General features: G+C 37.9%; 2 protein-coding genes across 2 annotated transcripts; both read left to right on the forward strand.

Annotated features, from left to right (window-relative positions):
- Positions 1-11757: 11757 nt before the first annotated feature.
- Positions 11758-12183, forward strand: LOC108989723. The gene has a single exon (XM_018963444.1). It carries the CDS (start codon positions 11758-11760, stop codon positions 12181-12183), a length of 426 nt encoding a protein of 141 aa, XP_018818989.1.
- A 7944-nt stretch (positions 12184-20127) lies between these two features.
- Positions 20128-24600, forward strand: LOC108989736 (inorganic phosphate transporter 2-1, chloroplastic). Its single transcript, XM_018963456.2, has 3 exons — positions 20128-21101; positions 23063-23254; positions 23609-24600. Exons 1-3 carry the CDS (start codon positions 20334-20336, stop codon positions 24431-24433), a joined length of 1785 nt encoding a protein of 594 aa, XP_018819001.1. The 5' UTR covers positions 20128-20333; the 3' UTR covers positions 24434-24600.
- The last annotated feature ends 298 nt before the right edge of the window (positions 24601-24898 follow it).

The raw sequence follows: 24898 nt of genomic DNA on the forward strand, positions 1-24898 counted from the left end.
GTTTAAGTTGGTGTTCTTTATAGTTAGATTCTACCACTTTACTGTGGGAGTCTTGTCGATTTTTAAACTATTCTTGAAGAATGATTTGCTTAGTTTTTGACCATGTAAAAAATCCTTAGAAATAACTCTCGAGGTTCTTTGGTTTGAGGACTTTGCCCCCATGTGAGTTGCTTTGGTAACCATTGTTTTTTTGGGTAAATTTTACTGGATGAGATTGCAGTGGTAGGTGTGACTGGTTCTTATTAATGGGCAGACTGGTTCTTTAGTTTGTGAGCAAATGATGTTCCAAGTCTGGACCTTAGGTTTGCTAATGTTGACTTTTAGTTTTGGTTGGGTGATGGCTACTTGAGACAGCAATTAATAACAGTAATAATATAAAATTCCCTTTGTGACATCCTGACTTGAAACAAGTAGTAGTAGTACTAAACAAGTAGTACAAGTAGTACTAGTACTACTGATCATGAGTAGCATATATACTTTGATGGTACTACGTCTGGAATCAACCTATGTATATATGTTTTTGCTAACCACTATATAATATATTGTTCCTTAATTATTACTTGATTCATTCTATCAAATTAAGGAAAACTGTTTGGGGTCATAATTAGTACTTCGATATTTCTTCACCTTAAACAAGAGTGTTTTCAACAAAGCGTGCTAAAAAAAATGAAAAAAAAAATTCTACATTCAAAAGTGGTGATCGTCTTAAAGAAATATCATGATAAGATGTAAAATCGTCCTAAACCAACAGCAAACAGGGAAAAAATATTATGATATGAGAAATATTGGTACTTCGCCCCCCATTTGGTAACCATATTTGCATCGCCACATGCTTATAAATGAAATAAATATTAAACATTTTATTTGAGATGAGATCCATTGTACTAGTTCATAGATTTTAATGTGGTTTGAGTTATACAATATTGCTATTGACAAGATGCATTTGTCTCCCTCTCAGCATGGAAAAAGGAAAAGAACATCCATCTACCCTATGACCATCTAGTTCAAATCTTCCATCCGCGGTATATTATTTTATTTACAGTATATCAATAATATTATATTCGAGATTAGTTGATATTTATTTTCTCAACACATCAATAATTTATTCAAACACATTTCAAAACATACCATCAACTTCTCCAAACATCTCAATGCACAGTTATTATGGACCCCCATCGGCGGTGTTTTATTTTATTTAATATATCAATAACATTAGATTCGAGATTAGTTGATATTTATTTTCTCAATACATCAATAATTTATCAAATAACATTTCAGGACATACCATCAACTTCTCCAAACATCCCAATGCACCGTCATTATGAACCCCCATTCGCGGTCTGTTATTTTATTTAATATATCAATAACATTAGATTCAAGATTAGTTGATATTTATTTTCTCAATACATCAATAATTTATCCAATAACATTTTAGGACATACCATCAACTTCTCCAAACATCCCAATGCACGGTTACTAAGGACCAGCGTCTGTGTGGTCACCGGATTTTCTCCTATTTCCCGCTGTCAACCAATATCTAAGCAACCTACAGGTGGTGATGTCATGTTTTCCGTTTAATTTTAATAAGTTGGCTTTTTTTTAAGAGTTTAATTGCATTTTTTTTCTTTTTGCCAGAATGCTAGTTATCCATTTCAACATGGTATGGAAGGCCAGTTGTCTCTCAACAATACTTCCGTTACAAGCAAATTTCTTGGTATAGAGGATAATAGACTCAATGTTGGGGAAACTGAATCGCCAGCTACATCTTCTAGAGTTGACGAAATTCATCCTGATAGATCAGATGCAGAAGAAACCGAGTATGGTAGTGCCAGAACATATGAGAAAGTGAAATGGATGGTGATGATGAGCCAGTTTTCGGGATGTAGTTTAATTCCTTAAAAGATCTAATGAGTTATTTTAAGGAATATGGTAAGAAATGTGGGTTTGGGGTTATGACAAAAAGGAGTGAGATGGGAGAGGATGAGACTTTGAGATATTTCACCCTTGCCTGTGCCCGTGGATGGAAGGCCCGAAATAGGATTTTGAATGTTGTAAACCCATGTCCGACAGGAAAGACTGAATGTAAGGCAAAAATCAATGCCTTAAAAGTTGTTGATGGAAATTTTTGGCTGACTACAGTTCACAATATCCACAACCACGACTTTAGTCCAAAGAAATCTCGCTTCTTTCGATGTAATAGAGAAGTGAGTGAATCTGTTACAAGAGTCCTAGATACGAATGATTTGGCTGGCATCCGAATGAATAAGAGTTTCGGGTCTCTTGTTGTTGACGTGAGTGGTTTTGAGAACCTCCCTTTTTGAAAAATGATTGTTGTAACTACATTGACAAGTTACGACATCTACGATTGGGCGCAGGTGCTGCTGGAGTGCTTCGAGACTACTTTTTGTGGATGCAGTACAAAAATTCGAGATTTTTTGTACTAATGGACTTGGATGATGACGAGAGATTAAAAAAATATATTCTGGGTAGACCCCCGTAGTAGAGAAGCCTACTAATATTTCGGGGATGTCGTAACCTTCGACACCACATACTTGATGAACCGATATGGGATGCCCTTTGTGCCATTGTTAGTGTAAACCACCATGGGCAGTCAATTTTGTTGGGAGCTGGCTTGATTTCCTTTGAGGATACTGAGACCTTTGTGTGGTTATTCCAAACATGGTTGTAGTGTATGGATGATATAGCGCTGAAGGCTATTATCACTGACCAAGATAGAGCCATGAAAAATGTAATTGCAATTATTTTCTCAGAAAGTCGACATAGATTTTGCTTGTGGCATATCTTGAACAAAGTTCCTGAAAAGCTTGGCTATTATGGTTCTTACAAAACTAGAATGAAAATTGCACTGATGAAATGTGTGTATGACACCCAAAAGCCGGAAGAGTTTGAAAAATGTTGGGATCAGTTGATTAGCACGTACAACTTGCATGAGAATGTCTGGTTGCAGAGTTTATACATTGAACGTGAGCATTGGGTATCGGCATTCTTGAAGGATGTTTTTTGGGCTAGAATGAGTACAACACAGCGGAGCGAGAGCATGAATGCCTTTTTTGATGATTATGTTCATGCTAAGACAAACTTGAAAGCGGTTGTCGATCAATATGATAATGCCTTGAAAAAGAAGATTGAGAACAAAAATTGCGCGGACTTCTAATCATTTAATGTCACAATTTCCTGCATCTCTAGATCTCCAATTGAAAAGATATATCAAGATTTGTACACAAATGCTAAATTCAGGAAAGTTCAACATCAACTTATCGGCATTATCGACTTGGACTCAGTTTTACTTAAGGCGGATGCTACAGTCAAGACCTATTTGGTAGAGAATGAAGTTCATGTCGAAGATTTCACTAAATTGGTTACACATTAAGTGGATTTTAGTGAGGATGATGCAGTCACCAAGTGTTCTTGTAGTTTATTTAAAATGAGAGGGATAGTGTGCCGACATATCTTCGCTATCTTCAAATGTAACGGGATTAAGATAATACCAGATAGGTACATTCTGGATCGATGGAGGAAGGACATCAAAAGAATATACACATTAATCCATAGCAGCTATGACGCAGGGGATCAACGGGAAGATGCTAATAGATATTCAAGTTTGTTGAATATTTGTTATAAGATGATTACTTGTGCGGCGAGTTCGAAAAAACATACTGAGGATGCAACGACTAAGTTAAATGCAATGATTGACCTGTATGAAGTGAATCAAAAACCTCCATCGATGACTGAAAAGTGTTTAAATTTTGATAGCACGACAAAGGACACAACTACAATTGGTAGTTCAATAAAAGTACTCAGTCCACATGTTGTGCGAGGAAAAGGCATACCTTCATCTCTGAGGAGAGCATCCAGGATGGAGAGAGACCTGCGAAAAGTTAAGGAGAAGATGAAGAAAGCGCAGGGAAAGGAAAGACACCAACAAGTGCAGCTTTGTAATATTACCTTGTTTATTTAAATTTTCATATAAATGCTATCTGACAAATTGGTTACTATTTTATTAGCGAGATGGGGAAGATACACTAGTTGTGAACACTTGCAGGAGGCTATTTGGCCTTTCCAATTTGGACGTCTTCAATGTTGGACACGTCGAGGTAATATAATAAGTATATATTTAATTTATATTTGAGTTATGATTTATTGCAATATTTTTTACGAGTATTTATCATTAGGCTATTCCAGAAAACATACCAGCTACTGACATTAGTGGAACCCAGCCCCGAGAAACAGTAATTCAAAGTCAAGAAAATATAAGTGGATCCAAACTTTATCGGTATTTTAATGACATTTGTCGACATGACGTTAATATATGAATTAATATTTTTTACAAATGCAATTTGGGTTGGATGGATCACAACTGCTGCACGTTGAGTTGGATGGCTCACAACCAGGGCAATTATATGATTATAGTGGGTATGTTTTAGTAATTAATCAAAAAAAAAAAAATGGAAACGTCCTTCCATTTCGTTTTGGAAATATTCAATTTTGTCTGATGTATATTTATATCACTTGGAACTATAGTCTAAATTGGCTTTGGCTTGACATGAATTATGGAACTGATACTATCATTCTGGGAGTTACAAGCAGATTTGAGTTTTGACTGTATTTCCGAAGTCTCATATAGTTGGGAGTTAGAAGCAGTTTTAAGGATACCAATATGTATCAAAACTTTCAAGAATTATGTCTATGTATATGACCTGTATTCTGATGTATATAGAATTATGGCAGTATTTGTGTGGCCAAATATAACAGGTTGGAGTTTTGTGTAATTGAATGAGATTTCTTCTTTAACTAATGAGACTCTTAGATATGGGAATGCTTATGTTGAATGGCCATATATATATAGCAGGTTGGAGTTTTGTGTACTTGAACGAGTTTTTTTTTTTTTAATCCAAAAGAGACTTTTTAGCAGGTTCAACTCTTTGACTTGGTTATATCCAGGTTCAACTCGATCTGAGAAGTCTCAGAACATTCACACTTGATCTTCGCTTGATAGTTGCTCGAGCTTGAACTTGAGCGAAGATCGAGCAAAGCTCTCTGACTTGGTTATGTCCAGGTTCAACTCGATCTGAGAAGTCTTAGAACACTCACGCTTGAGAGACGATTAAGCAAAGATCTAGCGTGACTTTCTAACTTGGTTATATCCAAGTTCAACTCGACTTGAGAAGTCTCAAAACACTCACGCTTGAGCTTTGCTTGATTTTCGCTCGAGCTTGAACTCTCTGACTTGGTTATATCCAGGTTCAACTCGACTTGAGAAGCCTCAGAACACTCACGCTCGAGCTTCGCTTGATGGTCGCTCGAGCTTGAACTTGTTCAAACTCGAGCGAGGATCAAGTGAAGATCGAGCGTGACTCTCTGACTTGGTTATATCCAGGTTCAACTAGATTTGAGAAGTCTCAGAACACTCACACTTGAGTTTCGCTTGATTGTCGCTCGAGCTTGAACTTGTTCAAGCTCGAGTGACTATCAAGCGAAGATCGAGCGTGACTTTCTTACTTGGTTATATCCAGGTTCAACTCGATTTGTGAAGTCTTAGAACACTCACACTTGAGTTTCGCTTGATGGTCGCTCGAGCTTGAACTTGTTCAAGCTCGAGTGACGATCAAGCGAAGATCGTGTGTGACTCTCTGACTTGGTTATATCCAGGTTCAACTCCACTTGAGAAGTCTCAGAACACTCACGCTTGAGCTTCGCTTGATTGTCGCTCGAGCTCGATCAAGCGAAGATCGAGCCTGACTCTCTGACTTGGTTATATCCAGGTTCAACTTGAATTTCTCTGATTTTTTGTTCTCCATGTTCATGTGCATAATTATCCTAGTAAGAAAAATGAATTTTTAATGGTTAAGATAACTATCTCCCTCCCCTCCATGTGTTGTTTCTTTTCATTTATATTATGTGTTTTTTCTTGATACTATCATAGTTAACTTTACAATTACCATTATTATTGGATTTTTCAGAAGGGGCAAAGGCTTGTGGAGGCTAATTGAAGAAATACAATAATTTGGAGCAAAAGGAGCTCACTCTCACATGATAAAAAAGCTGTTGCATAATCATTATTACATGATAAAAAAAACCAGTTGTAAAATAGACATGAGATATAACCATCAACAGTGATATTGATTTTACAGATCTGAAAAACTTGAAGTTTTTCAAGGGGTACTTATATAGAAGATAGTAAAAAGAAAAATACAATTTTCATGACATGTACAATTGATTACTTGATACAATTAATCAAGAAAATCATGTGTGCCCTAGAAAATTCCATGTTTTTCCTTTACAACATATCCCACCCACATGTATCCTATGATAGATAAATAAATAAAAACATCAATGACCAGCATCTGGAGGAGGTTGCTCAGCGTGCCCAACCGTACTTGCATTCCCATCATCATCCTCAAAACAATCTGTTAGTAAAACTTCCTCCATTTTGTTCAAGCGTCGTAGGACCGTGTTTTGGAGCAAATCAAATCGACCACCCATGATATCGAAACGATATACCAGACTCTTACATCGAATACCAATGCGCTCAAGATGAGTATGTAAGCCATCTACATGAGCATCCATGCTATCAGTGTGAGTATCTAGATGATCCTCAATGCAATGTAGATGGCCTTCCAAATTATCGAGCCGACTATTGATTTGCTCAAGACTAGCAACGATGTGATCAAGACAACTATCGATGTGATTAAGACGAGTCTTGATGTGGCTCAAACAATCAAGCACCATTTGTATTCCCGGCTGATTTGGATCTGGTGCAAGGATGGATGGTCTTGAGCTAGATGGCTGAAAACCTGATGGCGTTGCACGGGACAGTTGTGAACTAGTACAGGATCCTCATCATCAAAAGGGAATCGCCAAATGTGTGTACGACTGAGCTGAATGGTTTGACGACCAATTGGAGTCTTCAGATAGATTCTTGGCTCTGTCTCTGGAATAGGAATAGAGTGAAACAAAGCAATGCGAGTGACAAGACTCGCAAAAGGCAATCCCATCCAAATTTTATTGGACTGATGAGCCTCTAAAATGACCTTGCAAATATGACTTCCCGGAATGATGGGAACGTCATCGATCAATGTATAAAGCAAGGTGGCTCTGTCAAGGCCGACATCACTATGATGGTTGGTTGGATAAAGGTTAGTAAGGACGACCCTACTAAGAAGGAGATAGTCAGGGGAGAACTTATTGGTAGGAATGGGTGTCCAACCATCCCAAGCCTTCTCATATCCACACAAGCGGGCATAGATAGCAGGTTTGCTAGGACCAGAGGTGCTGGCATACGGATATGGGGCCTCGGTAACACGAGGGGCATTAAGCAAATTAGCTAACATGCCCGGACTGATGTGGATTTGGATATTCCAGAGAGTGACGTCAAAGGAACCATCAGGTGACATGGCATGAATGTTGGAGTAAAACTCTCAGACCAACTCACGGAGGGGGGAGACCAGTGGTTAATGATACCCACTGGCGAGATTGAAAGATATGTGGCAGTATAGTCTCTTCAAGCTCACCTAGATTAACCTCAAGCTCAATAATGGGAGTGCGCTTGGAAAAATGTTCGGTGTATAGTTGCTGAGCCCGAGCATTATGGAACACTGATTGGTCGGGAGCAGAAGGAGTTGGCCGGCGTCGTACATGTCTCATGGTGTTTGTCTGTAGGCATAATAAAGCAAATTAGACATTTAGGTAAATTAATAAAGCAAATTAGAAATTAATGTAAATTAATGTTAATTTGTTAGGAAAATAAAAGGTAATACATAGCCTAAAATGACAAGTAGCAAACTACTAGACACCTCAGTGTCTAGTAGTCGACAGACACTGAGTGTTCTATTAGTGCCGTATCAGGAGAAGCAGTGAAGAAATTATCCTTCAAGGTTGAGCCACACCCAAAGGCAAATTATGCAATATGGATCAACTGTAGCAAAAATGCTAAGAGCATTAGTCAAATTTAAGAAAGTAAATATATTGAAAAAGGGGAACTAGTACTAACGACAAAAACATTCAAAGTCTTTTGTTAAGACACTTCTATAAATATAAGTGATATTAAGCCTATAAATGCCAATTAATATACGAAAAAAGGTGCCAACTCTCAGTGTCAAAAGAAAAAACAGAGAACCATCTCAAATCACATCAAGATTATTCAATTTTCACAACACTGCTATGTCTGTTCAATTTTCATAGAAAATGGAATCGATAATACCTGTTTACCATCTATACTATTAGTGGTTCAATGCATCAATATACTGTCTTAAGCAGGAATCTTGGTCTTAACCTTTACCACATGCACAAGTCCAATCATAAGAAAAGCAAGTTTTTCAATGCAAGAGAAGAGATAATTTGGCATCACCAAGCAAATTCTCAATGCCCATTTCCTTTGAAAAAAATACTTATTTCCGTAGGAACGACAATTATTTTAGTAGGTGACAAACACTTAGTGTTCTATTAGTGCCGTATTAGGAAAAGAAGTAAAGAACTTCTCCTTCAAGGTTGAGCCACACCCAAAGGCAAATTGTGTGATATGGATCATGAGTTACTAAGGGAAAACTCAGGGAGACTTTAAATTCAAACTAGACACTACCTAAGAATTACAACATACTCAAGCGTTGGCATGAATTTTTTAGCACGTCCAACTCTCTAAGACAATCATATGCAATATGCATAATCCCATGTTATACATATATATGTATTCACACATTATTTTTGTAAAAAATATCATAGCCATGACCTCAATTTAGTATATAGTGTAGATTGCATGCAAAGAAGTGATGTCTATCTAATCCAACAATGAATTTGGCAAAGAAGAGGTCCAATATGAATTCATTAGTGGCTTAAAATTACTTAGCTCAACGATTCCAGTTCTCTTAGGCAGCCTATTACAAAAACTGTCATATCTATACTCACTTAGAGAGGTAAGACAAATAATAGGCAGCCTATTACCGTTTTCATATCTCTAAAAAGAAGGAAGTAATTCTTTATTTTTTGTTAGATAGTAACTAATGATGACAACAATGGAAATGATGACAATGGTGTCGACGATAAAATGATAATAATTATATTAACTAAAGAATAATACAGCAGAGGAAGGGAGCTCCAGAAAATAACCCAAACAGGTTAATACATAGCAAGAGATAAAAAAGTTGATACCGAGAACTAAGATTCCAAAATAGATTGCTAAGTCCTTTATACCATACCAATAGAATGTATGTTGGAAACTAAAATCAAAACACATAAAAAGGAGAAAACTAACCTGATTTTTTATTGTTAGGGTTTCGGTGCTCTGTGGGAAGACAAAAGGGTTTTGTGGCTCTTGAGAGCTAAATCGAAGATGAAGACCCACTTCGTGGAGAAGACGAAGACACACAAAGACGAAGCCGAAGTTTGGGTTCATGGGTTGCTGGGTTTGTGGCTCTTGGGAGTGAAATCGAAGATGAAGATACTCTTTGAAATGGAGAAGACGAAGAGAATTGAAGACTATGGAAATGGGAATGAGGGTTTCGACTAAGATGGAGGGGATTCAAATTCGGGAGATGGAGGGGGATGATGGAGGGAATTCAACCGTTTTTTAATTAAATTAGAACGACACTGTTTTTTAAACGTGCCACGTAGGGCACAGTGAGGCCGAGGTTCTCCAAACCAGTTGTAAGTAGAATTTTTGTTTTCCTAATAACTAGTGGTGCAAAATCAATCAACACAAAGTTTTCCATCCATTGCATAAATGATCATGTGAAATAAGATATTTAATATCAAAATATGTTCTTTCCACATTAACTAGTAACTATAGAACACAACTACTAACGAGAAACTAAAGAACCAAATAACAAGAACCACATGCTTGAAACAATATAAACCTGCAACTTTGCAGGTACACCTAAAAGTGCTCTGTACGGAAATTTCAACTCCTATGTAAATGTATTTTTATAACCACATACAATATATATATATATATATATATATATATCACCAAAACTAACTCTAAATCCGTATACAACAATGCAAGGATTTTAATAGAAATAATCATTCACACAACTGAGAAATATAAAACAAGGAAGTTGATTATGATGTGTGTTAATTCAGTTTCTTTTTCAGTGTTGTTGAATGGGGTCCCAAAAGGCCCTATTTTTCCAACTAGGGGATTAAGACAAGGGGATCCTCTTTCCCCCTATCTTTTCCTTTTTTGCATTGAGAGTCTTATTTCTCTTTTAAAATAAGCTGAAATCGTTAGAGGGGTGGAAGGAATTCAGATTTGCAAAGATTACCCAAAGCTGAATCATCTGCTCTTTGCAGATGATAGTTTGTTATTTTGTAGGGCTACTTTGCAAGCTAATCTAATATCCAACATATTCTAGAGGTTTATGAACAAGCTTCTGGACAAAAAGTGAACAAAGAAAAAACTGCCATAGTCTTTAGTAAAAATGTGGAGCCTAATCAGCAAGCTAAAATCTTATCTTTTTGGGGGGTCCAGCAGGTTCAACATTATGAGAAATATCTTGGTTTGCCACCAATGTTTGGGAAAAACAAGAAATTGGCCTTTGCTGATATTAAATCTAAAGTTTGGCAAAAACTCAAAGGTTGGAAAGAGAAGTTTCTATCTCAAGGGGGAAAGGAAATTCTTATAAAAGTTGTTGCTCTAGCTATTCCCTCTTTCTCTATGAGTTGTTTTAAGTTGCCTGCTAGTTTGTGCAGTAAACTTGAGAACATGATGGCCAAATTTTGGTGGGGTCAGAAAAAGGAAGAAAATAAAATAAGGTGGGTGAGTTGGAGAAAAATGAGTGCTGCTAAATCAAAAGGAGGGCTTGGATTTAAAGATTTACAAACTTTTAATCTTGCCTTAGTTGCTAAGCAAGGGTGGCGTATTATGAATGGGGCAGGCTCTCTATTGTATCAGATGTATAAGTCTAAATATTTTCCTTCATGTGAATTCAATGATGCCAACCTTGGGCCTAACCCTTCCTTTGCTTGGAGAGGTATTTGGGAAGCAAGAGCCTATATGATGAGAGCCTATATGATGGGAAGCAAGTCCATTAATATCTAGTCTGATTCATGGTTGCCCAATCAGGACTCGATTCCCAGGCCTCTATTTTCTTTGAGTAGTGTGGAAGCTGAAACTGTGGACTCTCTTATTGATGATGCTACTCATTGGTGGAAGATGGATTTGGTTAGATGGTTGCTGCCTCCTAAAGAAGCTTCTGAGGTTTTAAAGATTAAGCTGGGGCCTTACCCTCGTGAGGATAGACTAATTTGGAATTTTGAGCAAAATGGACTGTTTACAGTGAAAAGTGCTTATAAGTTCTTTTATTCATTGAAATTTAGCAGTAATGAGGGGGAAAGTTCTAATGCTCAATCTTATTATTCCCTCTGGAAGCAACTATGGAAATTACAGATTCCAAATAAAGTGAAAGTGTTTTCTTGGAGGGCTCTTAAAGATGTGCTACCCACATTACACAATCTGAAAAAAAGGAAGGTGGTATCAGAAGATGTATGCAAGTTCTGTCAGAACAGTTTTGAGGATACAAGTCATGCACTTGTTTTCTGCCCCCAGTTGAAGAATTTTTACAAGCAACAATTTAGTTTTCTAGATCTTGATGGAGAGCAAAATGATGCTTTTCTGGTCTCTCAAATGATTCTACAGTCTGGGATCTCGGCTGCTTAGAAAAGTTCTTCCTTATGGCTTGGACCTTTGGGCATAGAAGGAATATATTCTTATATGAAAGAGTGTTTCAAAGTCCTGCTATCTCTATGGAACATGCTTTACTTCTATATAAAGAGTATGATGAATCCCAAAAATCCTTTGTACAGGCCCAAGATATGATTTATAAGTGGCACCCTCCTTCAACTGCAATTTTAAAATTAAACACTGATGGGGCTGTTTTTGCAAATTTAGATTCATCAGGTTTTGGGGTGATTTTAAGAGATTACCAAGGTAAAGTGCTACTGTCTGCAAGTGGTAGAGAGAGTGTTGTACAAGATCCTATTGAAATCGAGTTACTTGCCATTTTGAGGGGTCTGCAGCTATGCATTCCAATGGGTATACCAGAGTTAATTGTGGAATTTGATTATCTACTAAGTATTCAAGCAATACAAAGTATGGAGGACCCTATGTCAATGCAGGGAAATCTGATTTATGCTATTAAGGATCTAATGAACTACCTTCCAAAGGTCTGAGTGCAACATACTATCCGACTATCAAATAAAGCTGCTGATGGTTTGGCTAAGCTTGCATGGTTTCAAGAGTCTTTAGCAATTTGGGGAGATCAAATACCTGATTCTATTGCTCTAATTGTAGAGGCTAAAATGATGTAGTTTGTTTTTTGTCTTCTATTACATAGTTTATGAACATTTAGCTATATAATTTTGCTTTCCAGTTAAGTTGATGAATAGAGTTATGGTTACTATAATATATATATATATATATATATATATATAAAGAGAAATATAAAACAAGAGAAACTAAAAAAAAGGACTTACCAGAATCGTTTCGGTTACAAAAAAATAAGAAGAAGATCTTAAGCGAAGGGAGATGATAAAACTCGAAACTGAGTTGGGTGCATTGGAAAGGTTCAGGAAAAATTTCATTTATTTGGAAAGGAAACTGATGGTTGGAAATTAATAAGGAGTTACATTACGAGCGATGGTAACATACAAAATCCAAAGGGTTAGCAGCGCTCGAATATTCTAGAGCTTCTTGGCACTGTAAAAGGTATCATCTTTATGGAGATTTAAGAAAGAGAGAGTGAGAAATGTTGGTGTTGTTGCTGGAATGAGGGAGGGTGATAGAATACGGACACAGAACTTAATAAGATATTATATTATTAAAAATAGCATTTATGTAAATAATTTTAATGATATAGAATATCTTTTTTTTTTTTGATAAAATATTAAACTTCATTCAGACAACTACGTTTTGGCTAGTAGCCATTACATCGTTAAGTTCAGAAGCAGCCATTACATAACTATGGCTTACAACATTTACATAAGGTTGATCAACATCTACTTCACTAGAATAAGAACTAGAGGTATGTCCTTCAACCATAACTTGAGCACTTATGCCTTGGTTGATAAAATCAATATCAATAATTTCACAACTTTGGTAAAGTGCTTGTTGAGCTAACATGTGAGCCACCTGATTTGCACTCCTCTTTACATGTCTGATCTCCCATGTTGTATCTACCAAGAGAGAGTGAACATCATGTATGAGACATTGAAGCATCCCTTTGTCCTTCCCATTTTGTTTAACTGCATTTACCACCTATAGAGAGTCACCTTCAAAAACTACATTATGCAAATTGAGTTCTTTACCAAGCTGTATAGCATATATTAAGGCTCTTGCTTCAGCAATGAGAGGTTGTGGACAAAATTGAAGAGGTTGCATGCATGAGGCCAGTAAAGTCCCCTCCGAGTCTCTAACAGCTATTCCAACTCCAATTCTATGCCCATTATCTTTAGTTGCTACATCCCAATTTATTTTAATCCAATTTGGCTCGGGAGGGTGCCAACTTGTTTGATAGCTTGTTTGATTCAATCTGCCTTGACTTCCAGAGTTGAGCTGTTGATGTTGCACCTTTTGAAAGTCCTGGTATGCCTGTAACAACCGGGCTTTAAGCCCAGCCCATTGGAGTCAACCGTTTGTATGAAGCCCAGCCCACGTTCATGTGCTGAGGGACTTGGACGGTGTCGTTTTGGGTAAGTAATTCCTCTCATTTCTCTTCTCCTTTCCCTTCCGTCGGTTTGTTCTCCTTCCCTTTCTTCTTCTTCTTTCTTTCCCAACTGCTCTGCCTCTGAAAACTGCTCCATCCTGTGTGCCTCGTTTCCACGCTGTGCCGGTTTGTGCAGTTTCTTCACAGAATTCTTCTTCCGCATCACATCTGCATCACACTTGAAACACCCAGAAAATTTTCCTCTCTACAGATTTCGGTTGGTGCTGCGTTTTCCGTCGGTCTTCAGGCCTCGTGTAGTTGTTTTGGTTGCACGGTAATGATTTAATTTCCTCCCTTCCATTGCTCCTTTGTGCTCTTAGATGAATTTGTAAATTTTCTTCCTTTGGGTTTCGACTTTAGGCAGCGTTTTCGTGAGTCCCGCATACTGCCTTCGTTGAAGCTCTTCTCTGAAGCATTTTCCTTCTATTCTCGGTAAGTTCCGCCCACCATTAAATCCTTAGTCTCTCTTAATGTTTACTTGATGTTACACAGTTCACAAATCATTGTATTTCCTCCCTTCGGGTTGTCTATCATACACACACACACGCTGCTTTGTAAGGCCGTAAGGCCGTGTAGTATTTCCTCCCGAACACACACACACACGCTGCGGGTTGTCTATCACACACACACACGCTGCTTTGTATGGCTGTGTATTACACTTAGTCAAATTCCCCTTTGCGCAGACCATTAGTATTTTCAGTAGAAGAAATTTTGACTTTTATTTTTGAGTTGATGTTTTAATTGTGGAAGCAGTGGGGTGTGTTGGAATTATGGATGTTGAGGAGTATAATTTTGGGTGTTTTGTGAGTCGGTTTTTGAAGTATTATTTGAGACTTTTTGGGGTAAAATGATGGGTGTTTTGGAACTAGTTGAATTGAACTTTTGTGCAAGTTTTGAATTGTTGAATGATTAGAGTATTGATGTGTGCACTGAAATTGTTTTATTCGAAAGTTGGAAGTGAAGTTTGGGTTGGATTATATTTTAATTATTGGAGTTGCTGTGGTTGGTTTTGGAAATAATTATAGTTGGTTGGTGTTAATAGAAAGTGATGACTGTTTTGGGTTTTAAATGCGAATGATTTGAAGAGAGAGTTGTTCGGGTTTAATTGTTAGATAGTTATGGAGCTGTGAAGGGACTATTTTGATTTATTACTCAATAAATAGCAGTCTATTAGATTGGTTATTAAATGTTGGATATATGTTCTTTTTGTTTAGGTGGTGTTACTATTAGAGTTCCGGCTCAAGGTGTTGATAATACGAAGAAGTCAGGTAAGCGGGGTTCATATACTAGTTTTGCATAAAACAAATAAAATGAGGTTGACCTTGAAAAATAAGCATGTTTGTTTTGAAAAGAGATGATCTGAAAACAACCTCAGATGTTTATTCTGCATATGCATAAATTCTATATAAGAGAAAGTGTTTTTCTGTCATGACTGGTGTAGACATGAGTTAGTTTTGTGCACTTTATTTCTGAACTATGTAAAAGAGTGAATATGAAAATCTAGAAGTTTTGTTATGAACAAATGAGAATATTTTGTTTATGTTTATCTCGAGCATGTGAAATGATCTGAAGCTTTTCAGTGTTTTGTTTTGGAATGATGTGTCATTTAAAAACCTTGGCATGAAGTTCTAATTCTATATATGATTGTAATCGGATTTTCGATGAAATCTGTTCTGTTTCTGTTAAGGCCCAGCCACGGGTATAATGGTGGTTTATAACCCTACCACGGGGGTGAAACATGGTATACGGCCCAGCCACGGGTATAATGGTGGTTTATAATCCTACCACGGGGGTGAAACATGAAAAGTGGCCCAGCCACGGGTATAATGGTGGTTTATAACCCTACCACGGGGGTGAAACATGGTATACGGCCCAGCCACGGGTATAATGGTGGTTTATAACCCTACCACGGGGGTGAAACATGGAAAATGGCCCAGCCACGGGTATAATGGTGGTTTATAACCCTACAACGGGGGTGAAACATGGAATATGGCCCAGCCACGGGTATAATGGTGGTTTATAACCCTACCACGGGGGTTAAACATGGTATTGTCCCGATGCGATATTAAACGATGATATGATTATAATGTTTCAGTTTAGAAATGCCAACGGATTCTCTTTTTGGAATAAATTTATTTTTCTGAAAATTTCGCTCTAATATTTTTGTACAAGTTTTGTTTCTGCATTCTGAAAGTAAATGTTTTGTTCGGCTTATCAAATGTTATAAATGCTCATGTTTACATGCTGGTATATGCTCTCTGCTTGCTGAGTTGTTGATAACTCACCCCGTTAATCTTCATAATATTTCAGATGACATCGATGGTTCAGCTGAGGATCAGTATTAGAGTCTATGGAAAAGATTAGCAGTGATTCGTTGTTGGGTATCTCATGATATTAGTGTTGGTGTTGGAGGTTAATTATTTTTTTTTCTTAAGTTTGATTCAATGGAGTTAGACGGTTTATGGAGACTTATGTTAATGTTATATTATTTCTAGTTGTTAAATTGAGACATGAAGAAGAGTTGATTTTATTTGGGTTGTTGGATTGAATATTGGAGAAATGAGTTTATATGGTTTATTTAATTGAAGTATTAATGTTTGATTTGAGGTTCGAGAAAATATATATTCTTGAATTTGGAAGTACTCTAGCCTTGTTAGAGTTGATTATCAGGTTATATGAGTTAACTTTCCGGACCCTCAGAGACGGGGCATTACAATGCCTGTGTTGCTCTCTTCATCAGAATTGAAGGGACTAGAAAACTGTCTTCAAACAACATCTTGTTTCTTCTCATCCATAGCATTTTTGCAATTTCTACAAACAAACATACATCAGTGGCACCTATTCTTTGTAGCATATGCATAAAAATCTCTCCAAACTCTTCATTACTGATAGCAGCTTTCTATAATTTCATGTTGCCTAACATCCAAACATCCTGTGTAGATGAACAGGTCCATAAAACATGGCTTGGAGTTTCTTCTTCCTGTTGATAGATTGGACATAAAGGTTCCTCCACAATCTTCCTCTTGTAAAGATTTTGCTTTGTTGGTAAAGCATTATTGCAAGCACGCCACATAAACACCTTGACAGCATTTGTAGTTTGCATCTTCCAAATATGCTTCCATAATTCTCTATGCATCCCCTCTCTTGAAGTTTCTCATTTTTTCTGATATTGCCTCTGTTTGCATAGATGATAGGCGCTTTTGACTGTAAAATTTCCATTATTAGTGTATTTTCACACAATATTGTCCTTAGAATTGTTGGTCTGAGCTATAGGAATTCTTGCAATCTGTTGTCTATCTGCTTCCCAGAAAATCCCTGTAAGCAATTGCAGATTCCACCACCTAGTAGTAGGATCAATGAGCTCAGCCACCTTTGCATCTGATGACAGAGTGTTTACAAGAGACATAATCTTGCTAGATTCAGTAGTTGGAATCCACTTATCTTGCCATATCTTAACCTCTTCACCATTAGCAATTCTCCATATCATACCCTTTTTAATAGTGTTAATAGCTGAATGGATGCTTTTCCATGTATAGCAGTGTTAATAGCTATATAGAATCTGATTTAGATTGACCCACTCTTTCATTGAGGCTCGACAAAAAAGCATGCTATCATCAGCAAAAAACAAGTGACTCAGTTTTAACTAACCCTTAGCAATAGGAACCCCAGAGATTTGCCCCTGTTGTTCAGCTTCCTTTAACTAATTAGTGAGCACCTCAGCACAAATAATAAACAGAAAAGGAGGCAAAGGACATCCTTGTCGAAGTCCCCTAGTAGGTTTAAAACAATTTTGAGGGACACCATTTAATAACACAGAAAAAGTTGAAGAAGAAATACATCTCAACATGATATTAACCCATTTAGCATCAAACCCCATCTTCACCATAGCTTCTTGCATAAATTTCCACTCAATTCGATCATAAGCTTTACTCATGTCCAATTTCAAAGCCATGTACTCCTTTTGTCCTTTCATTTTTGTTCTCATAGTATGCAAAATTTCATAAGCAGCCAACATGTTGTCAGATATCAGCCTACCAGGTACAAAAGCACACTGATTTGGAGAGATTATGGAAGGAAGAATTTGCTTGAGTATATTTGCCAACAGTTTAGTGATTATTTTGTATAGAACATTACAAAGACTAATTGATCTATAGTCTGTAATATTCACAGGATTACTGCACTTTGGAATCATCACTAGATAGGTGAAATTAATATCTTCCATGACATTCTCTGAATTCAGAAAGTTGATAATAGCCTCACTTACCTCCTCCCCTATCACAGACCAGAATTTTTTTTTATAAAAAACAAGCCCCATATTCATTTGGTCCTGGTGCTTTATGAGGTCCCATTTGAAAAACAGCTTCCTCCACTTCCTCTTTTCTAAAAGGTGCCAAGAGAGCTTCATTCATTTGAGGGGTGACCTTTCTTTTAACAGCTTTTATCGAGTCATCTATGTTGTGTGGATTGGAAGTTGCAAACAGCTCTTGGAAAAACTGAGTAAAGGCCTCTCCAATTTGCTTGGGGTCTGAAATTGTTCTGCCATTGTCATCTATTATCTTGGATATATTATTCCTCTTCTTTTTCTGAGTTGCACATAGATGGAAAAATTTTGTGTTTCTATCTCCCTTTTGTAGCCAATTCTCTTTTGCCCTTTGTTTCCATTTCACATGCTCTCTTTCTAGCTGGTTATCAATATCTTTTTGTAAATTTCTAAGTTGCTGCACTGAATTTGCTGTAACATTTTGTTGTAATGCTTGAAGAGATCTCCTTTGTTGCTTGATATTAACTCGAGATTCCCACTCTTTTTGAAAACTCCACTGTCTCAACACCTGCAAACAGCCCTCAAGTTTATTATTGATCTTGGTGAGGCCTTCTTTGTTTTTGCCATGCATGTGCCAAGCATTCTGAATAACCTCCTCACAGTCTGAGAAAAGAGACCAGCTATCTTCATATCTGCAGATGTGATCAGATCTGGTATTCCAATCATGCTATTGCCCCACATTCATCAAAATAGGACAATGATCTGAAGTAGAAGATGCTAGAACCTGTACTTCTCCCCCACCAAACATTGCACACCACTCTGAATTGAATATGGCTCGATCAAGCCTTTCTTTAGTAAAATTATGATCCTGTCTAAAGTTAGACCAGGTATACTTGCCTCGAGTAAAACCCAAATCCCACAATTAGCAGCCCTATAAAACATTTCTGAAATCATCAATCTGTTTATCAGCCCTTCTAGCCCCTCCATTTTTCTCACTATGATGTAAAATCTCATTAAAATCTCCTATGCATAACCACCTTTTAGGGTTGATAAGATTCAGATGCCTCAGAATACCCCACCCTTCCTGTCTCTTATCTGTTTCAGGGTTGCCATAAAAACAGGTTAGCATCCACTCTACCTCTGTTTGTGTAACCCACATATTTATGTGTCTTTGTGAATGAGTACTGATGTTAATATGCATCTCTTCATCCCATAACAAAGTCATATCTCCACTTCTACCCACACCTTTAAAAGAAAATAAGCATTCGAAACCCAATTTCATTTTTATGGCTTCTAAGTTCTTCTTTTGCATTTTTGTTTCCATAAGAAACAAAATGCTAGGCTTATGAATCTTAACCAAAATGCTAAGATCTCTAACTGTCCAAGGGTTGCCAAACCCTCGGCAGTTCCAACTTAGTAGCCTCATTTCTCCCGGCGGGACTGATTGACAGCCTCCGCCTTTATATCAAAATCAACAGGTAAAACTTGTTTCTTACCCCCACCTTCATGTTCAGTATCCATGTCCAACATAATAGATGCTTCAACATTCTTCCTCTTTCTAGTAACATACTGAGAAGGTTGTATCATATCACTGGACTGCTGTCCCCTCGCCCTTCTCTTCCATCTGGTTGCACATATCTCAGGAATTTGCTTACCTTCACCCAGATGTTCCTCAACCTGCATAACTCCTAGCTGAGCTGGCTGACTAGTCAACATCATTAACTCCTTGGTTTTATCAAGCACTTTTTCTTTTGCTTCATGCTCTCTATTAAGTATAGGAAGTTCAATAATTTGAAGATTACCAACAATGATATAGAATATCTGAATATCATCTCATGTATGAGTACTCTATAATTTTTCAACCTTCTAAGTTGTTTATATTCTACTTATATAGATAGAGGGGGATTAAAAACAAGAACTCTACTGCAGAGAATCACAACACGAGATTTTTACCATTTCCCTCGACATCCAAGGACAAAAAGAATTCTTCGACATTCGGATAATGCAAATTTTCTCCTTGAGTTTGGTATCTAATAGTATCTAATTTTTTCTGAATATTTGTGGATATAATGTGTGGTGAAGGTCCTCCCCAAAGCATCAAAGCTCGACTACAGCCACTCGTTCCCGAAGACCAAAGCAAACAGCCAGATCCACTTCCTCACCTCCCTTTCCACCCACAAAAGAAACAAAGGAAACCACAAATCCAATTTCAAAATGCACACTCCTCCATTCCTCCTCCTCCACCTACTTCTTCTTCGTCTCCTGCTCCACCAAATTCCATGGACAAGGATCTGCCTGAATAATTTCATCCATATTCCACTCTCTCCCCCTTCTCTCTTTTTACACTCTCTTAAGACATGACTTCCTCTTTCTGCTTATCTTCAACCAGAAATACCAGTACTTCTTCACCTCGAGGATTCTTTCTGCATAAGACCCATCTCTACATTCCCAAACGTCGCTCTCCTTTCTTTCCCCATGAAACTCAACTCCCCAAGAGAGAGACTTCGCTGCTTCTCAAGCCTCAACTACAGCCACCCAAGTCTTCTTTTTTACTCACCTCGAGGCTGAAAGACGCTAAATTCACACACCCTTTTGCAAGCCTATCATCTTATGCCGAAGCTGAAGGCGAAGAAGAACAAAAGGAAGAGATCAAATTCAACGAACATCATCGTCATGAAGTTGAGAAAACCGAGGACGACGACTCGGGTGGAATGGCTCAAGCTTTTCACATAACTTCAAGCACTGCTTCTGCTATTTATATATGCATAGCGTTCGTGGCTCTCTGCTTTCCATTATTTATGAAGTCTTTGGGGCAGGGGTTGTCCTTGAAGACCAAGATGTTGTCATATGCAACTCTGCTATCTGGGTTTTACATGGCTTGGAATATTGGAGCCAATGATGTGGCCAATGCCATGGGGACCTCTGTAGGTTCGGGCGCATTGTCGCTCCGACAGGCCGTGTTGACGGCCGCGGTTTTGGAGTTCACCGGGGCATTGTTGATGGGCACCCATGTGACGAGTACGATGCAGAAGGGCATTCTTGTCGCTAATGTGTTCAAGGGAAAAGATATGCTGCTCTTCTCTGGATTGCTCTCTTCGTTGGCTGCTGCTGGTACTTGGTTGCAGGTACAGATTACTGGTCCTTTGTTTCTTATTGGTTGTGAATTACTTTGTGTGGGGGACAATACATGTATACCAACTAAATGCATGCAATACCAATTAGGTTAATCCTTATAATGTTTGATTCCTAAGCTTCACTGAACCATAATTCAAGCTAATTAAAGCATCTGTAGAGTCAGCAATTTCGCTCCTTCCTATAAATAAAGTTTTTAAAGTTCAAGCAAGAAAAGACATGAGCTTAATAACATTGTTAGCCTGCATTTGTGTTGGTGCATGATTTCATAAACATGGAAAGATGTTCCTTTCTTTGACTGTGGATTCTGCACTCGGATATTATGACTGAATTTTCTCCCATGCTCTCCCTTAAACCACTCCACCATTTCCGGTCGTCATACAAAACTTTGGTCTATTTTAGAAATTTCGTTTTTTTATTAACCAAATTTTATCAAAATATGTCATGTTCTTTCACTTCTGCAGCATGCATTATCATCACGGTATGTTGTCAATCATAAGATGCTGCCGATATGGAGTTTGCTTGGGTTAGTTGTGTTTAGGCCATTTTTGTTCTTAGCTTATGGAGCTAATCACCCAAATGAGATAAATCAGGTCCTTCCCCCCCACCCCCACCCCCCAAAAAAAAACTGTCCTGACCAACTTATATGCAAGAATTTCACATTTCACAGTTATTTTTTGTTTTAACAGAGATTTGTACTTACAAATGTTAATCCTATTTTATACTAGACATTTGATATTACGAAGTTGGGAACACAAGTATGTACCACGGCCTATAGCAACGCCTTGTTAAAGAAATTTATTTGTACTTATTCCTAGTGGTCGAATACTAGGACTAAGTGACTGTGAGTGAGTGTCTCCACTCGAAGTTAATGTAGTAGGAGAATTTGTGCTACTAGTCTTTCAGATGTGTGGAATTCCTAACACGAGCTCATTTCCTTTCAGTTTCTGCTAAAATTGTCTTAACTTTTAGATACTTTAGGATTAAAATAAAAGAATTAATCAACTTACAGCATTGTCAGGACAAAATCATTGAAGTTTCATTCATCTTAGAGTGCCTTGCATGCTTGTTTTGTGTTTGGATTGGCAAAGGCATACAAAGGTGGCTCTGGAAGCAAGACAAAGCTGGTTTCCACAAGATCATCAAGAGTGGAAAGTTCCTTGATATTTACATCTAAAGATGGCGGGAAAAAAACCAATGAGAACAGGTTCTGTCTGCCTAGATAAGTAGAGCTAGTCTTTCTTAGCAGGATGTCTTCCTATTCTTGGTTCCTTGGGGGACTGGAAGCTGGGGTTTTTTCCTTTATTGATTCCTTGCGAGACGCTGTCTTGATATGAATTGTCCATCACTAATTTCTCCAAAGAGCGTGGTATTTCATCGGTGTCAAATGGGGAAAAAAGGTTTCCCTGATGTTGTCTTTAACTAACACTTGGAATGCTTGTATTTGCGCATATAATACTGCTGTTGTACAACAGCTTACTCCAACATTGGGTTTACATCGTAGAAAATATTGATTCAAATATGTATTTCCTTTCTACATAGCCCCTTTCTCTAGTTGATCTGGTATTTATTGGTACCCAAAGAGGTAGAATATTCAATTGCATGTCAGGCTGTTAGCCCTTGGAACTGCAACAGCTTTGAACGATCATGAAATGCCTTGACAGCATGGTTTGAGCTTCCTATCATACTTAATTAGTGTTCTAGAATATGTTTTTGTGGGGGAGGATTATGACTCTAGAATAATTTATAATTTATGTCACAATATCAAGACAGAGACATCTCTAATGAGAAAATTTAATTCTTAGGTGCTCTTGCTTTCACAGGCTACCCGGAATATTCTAAGTACGACTTCTCTTAATTTTACATTTGAATTTAAATGTTTTGTTACTGTAATATGTTTATGAGCTACATTTTCTTGTTCTTGATTCATGATGAGCTACCTTGTGCTATGAAGGTTGCATCCTATTATGGTTGGCCCGTCTCCACGACACATTGTATAGTAGGATCAATGGTTGGATTTGGACTTGTCTACGGAGGACCTGGTGCTGTCTTCTGGAGTTCACTGGCAAGGGTAACTTCTTCATGGGTGATCTCGCCAGTAATGGGAGCACTGGTGTCCTTTCTTGTCTACAAATGCATTCGTAGGGTATATTCTCTCGGTCTCAGACCTAAAATTATGCATTTACCTGATTGTTAAAAAATCTGACTTTGGGACTTTACATCATTTTAATGTATGAAATGTAAGAATGGTTTGTATATTGGACCCATAAAACAAATCATAAGCCATACGCATGGTGGGTAACTTCCTGTACCTCTTGCTTGCTCCTTCTATGTAAACTTACAATAACCCACAATATGGAGAACCAGCCAAACATAAAGAAGCTACTTCTTAATCATACGCAAAATGAAGAGCAACTATTAGTTTTCTACATTACCCAAGTCATTTGACATAATGATGAGATGCACATAAGTCCTAACAAAACTCTACCGTATTTCTCAGTTTGTGTACAGCGCTACAAACCCAGGACAAGCTGCAGCTACGGCTGCACCAGTTGCTGTGTTCGTTGGTGTAACCGGAATCTCTTTTGCAGCCTTTCCTCTTAGCAAGAGCTTTCCTCTGGCTGTGGCTCAGGCTTTAGCCTGTGGAGCTGCTGGAGCAGTCCTTGTAAACAAAATTATCCGAAATCAGCTGGGTCATCTCCTTGTTAAGTCCACTACATCGCAAGCACAGCCAAAAGAGGAAGCCGTCCTCAACAAAAATATTGGGTTGCTTTCTGCTATTGCGGGGCCAAAGGGTACCCAGCTGGAGATTGTTTATGGGGTATTCGGGTACATGCAGGTCCTCTCAGCCTGCTTCATGTCATTTGCCCATGGAGGAAATGATGTATCTAATGCAATAGGTCCTCTGGCTGCTGCATTATCTATACTTCATGGAGGTACCGGTGGAACTGATATTGTTATTCCAACTGATGTTCTTGCATGGGGAGGACTTGGGATTGTTGCAGGGCTGACAATGTGGGGGTATAGAGTGATAGCAACAATTGGGAAGAAGATAACAGAACTCACACCAACTAGAGGATTCGCAGCTGAGTTTGCTGCGGCCTCCGTGGTTCTATTTGCATCGAAGCTGGGGCTTCCAATCTCGGCAACCCACACTCTAGTAGGTGCAGTCATGGGCGTGGGGTTTGCAAGAGGACTCAATAGTGTTAGAGCAGAGACGGTGAAGGAGATTGTGGTTTCTTGGGCCGTTACAATTCCAGTCGGTTCTCTCCTTTCAGTTGCCTATACATGGATATTCACCAAACTTTTGTCTTATATTTTGTGAGTGTACACTCAAAATATTAAATTCATGAAAGTTGTATGTGACTATTTAAAATTGTCCACATTTTAACCAAACTTGATTCGTAGAATGTTATCTTTGTCCGAGCTAATGTAATTTCCTCCAAGGGGAAGTCACCGCATGGAATTGAGTACACAAATTTGCTTTCCTTAGTTAAACTGTTCAAAACTCCTCTCTGCTACACTCATGCAATCTCTGTTGAAGAATCTGAAATGCAATTGAAAAGCCAGAACTAAACATGGGATTCTGCTAATGCAGAGGATAGATCTCGAGCTTCATTATAATCACTTTTCGCAGACAAAAACCATATACAAGTAAATGAGTTTTTGGAGCAACAAAATCTTAAAGCCAAAACTCTTGTCAAAACCTATTGCATACTATGCTAATTACAAAGGTGAAAAGTATGCTTCTGTCGATAGGGGAGAACAAATGAAGTGTATAAGACGCTAA

This window comes from Juglans regia, chromosome 13, assembly GCF_001411555.2.
Source record: "Juglans regia cultivar Chandler chromosome 13, Walnut 2.0, whole genome shotgun sequence".
Taxonomy (NCBI): domain Eukaryota; kingdom Viridiplantae; phylum Streptophyta; class Magnoliopsida; order Fagales; family Juglandaceae; genus Juglans; species Juglans regia.

Coding starts and splice junctions, on each gene's coding strand:
- LOC108989723 (XM_018963444.1), top strand. CDS start 11,758: ATGGAACATGCTTTACTTCTATATAAAGAGTATGATGAATCCCAAAAA.
- LOC108989736 (XM_018963456.2), top strand. CDS start 20,334: ATGACTTCCTCTTTCTGCTTATCTTCAACCAGAAATACCAGTACTTCT. Junction 21,102..23,062: donor CTGCTGGTACTTGGTTGCAG/GTACAGATTACT, acceptor TGTGCTATGAAG/GTTGCATCCTATTATGGTTG. Junction 23,255..23,608: donor TCTACAAATGCATTCGTAGG/GTATATTCTCTC, acceptor CGTATTTCTCAG/TTTGTGTACAGCGCTACAAA.